The sequence below is a fragment of the Trypanosoma conorhini genome (genome assembly GCF_003719485.1).
Source record: "Trypanosoma conorhini strain 025E chromosome Unknown Tco_14.4_contig_00906, whole genome shotgun sequence".
NCBI lineage: Eukaryota > Euglenozoa > Kinetoplastea > Trypanosomatida > Trypanosomatidae > Trypanosoma > Trypanosoma conorhini.
Genome location: NW_021704994.1, coordinates 1 through 912, shown reverse-complemented (window position 1 = coordinate 912; position 912 = coordinate 1). Strand labels below are relative to the sequence as shown.

The 912-nt window shown below is 60.6% G+C and overlaps 1 protein-coding gene across 1 annotated transcript in view; it reads right to left on the bottom strand.

Annotated features, from left to right (window-relative positions):
• The window catches only part of Tco025E_08894 (uncharacterized protein), a gene marked incomplete at both ends in the record, with an annotated part of 537 nt that extends 175 nt beyond the window's left edge, over positions 1–362 (bottom strand). The window contains one exon of the mRNA XM_029375725.1: positions 1–362. This exon is cut by the window's left edge and continues 175 nt beyond it. Within this exon, the coding sequence (XP_029224173.1) occupies positions 1–362 (362 nt within the window).
• Between the last annotated feature and the right edge of the window lie 550 nt (positions 363–912).

Genomic DNA, 912 nt, shown 5'->3' with positions numbered 1-912 from the left:
GCACACGGTACCTCCACCGACACATTCACATCAGCCGCAGCCGCCTCCGTATTCGTCGCCGTGCCGCAGACGGAGGGGGCGCAGAGCAGCGCGAGGAGCGCCAGGGCGCACACCGCACGGCGCCGCAGCTTCAGCGCCATCAGTAAAAACAGCGGTGGTGGTGGTGGTGGTGGTGGTGGCAGTAGCGTCGCAGCAAAGCCAGTGGGCTGCGGGGCAGCGAAGAAGAAGAAACAGAGAGAGAAATGAGGAGCGCGGTGGGGCACGGCGCAGAGGGTGAGAGCAGGGCGAGGGAGGGAAGAAAAAGGCGGCAGCCCACTAAGTTCACGCAGCAGCGCCCCGCGGCCGCACGAAACGAAATTCATCCCGCCCCCGCCCCACGCAGACGTCTTTGGCGGTGCCAGGGCATTTAGGAGAAACACAACGTGAAGCTAAAAAAAAACAGTACTACTGCTGCGAGGCACCACGGGGCACGGCGCCTCCTCCTCCCCGCAGCAGCGCAGCCCGCCGGCTGTGCCTCGTGCCCGCAGGTAAATAAACACAAACACAAACATATATATTTAAAAAAAGAAGCCCCTAAAACACTTCCGTAGAAACGCAGTCCGCTGCTGCACTCCGCTGCTCACTTCCCCAACGCCGCCGCCCCAATCAACGGAATTGCGGCACCTTCGCGCCGCGTGCGTCTGTTGGAGTGTTCCCCCTGCACGCTGCACAGAAGCAACGCCCCCCACCAACACTCATCGGAAACAGTTTTCCCAACAGCTTAAAAATATGCACCTCCTCCTTCACTCACTGGGCCGCTGCTGCGCCGCGCTGGCGGTAATGTTGTGAAGCGCATCCGCCGCTGCAAACCGCAGCCCAAACAAACTCCTCCCTCGCTGGGAATTCACAAAACAATAAACAAAGGAGTCGCCC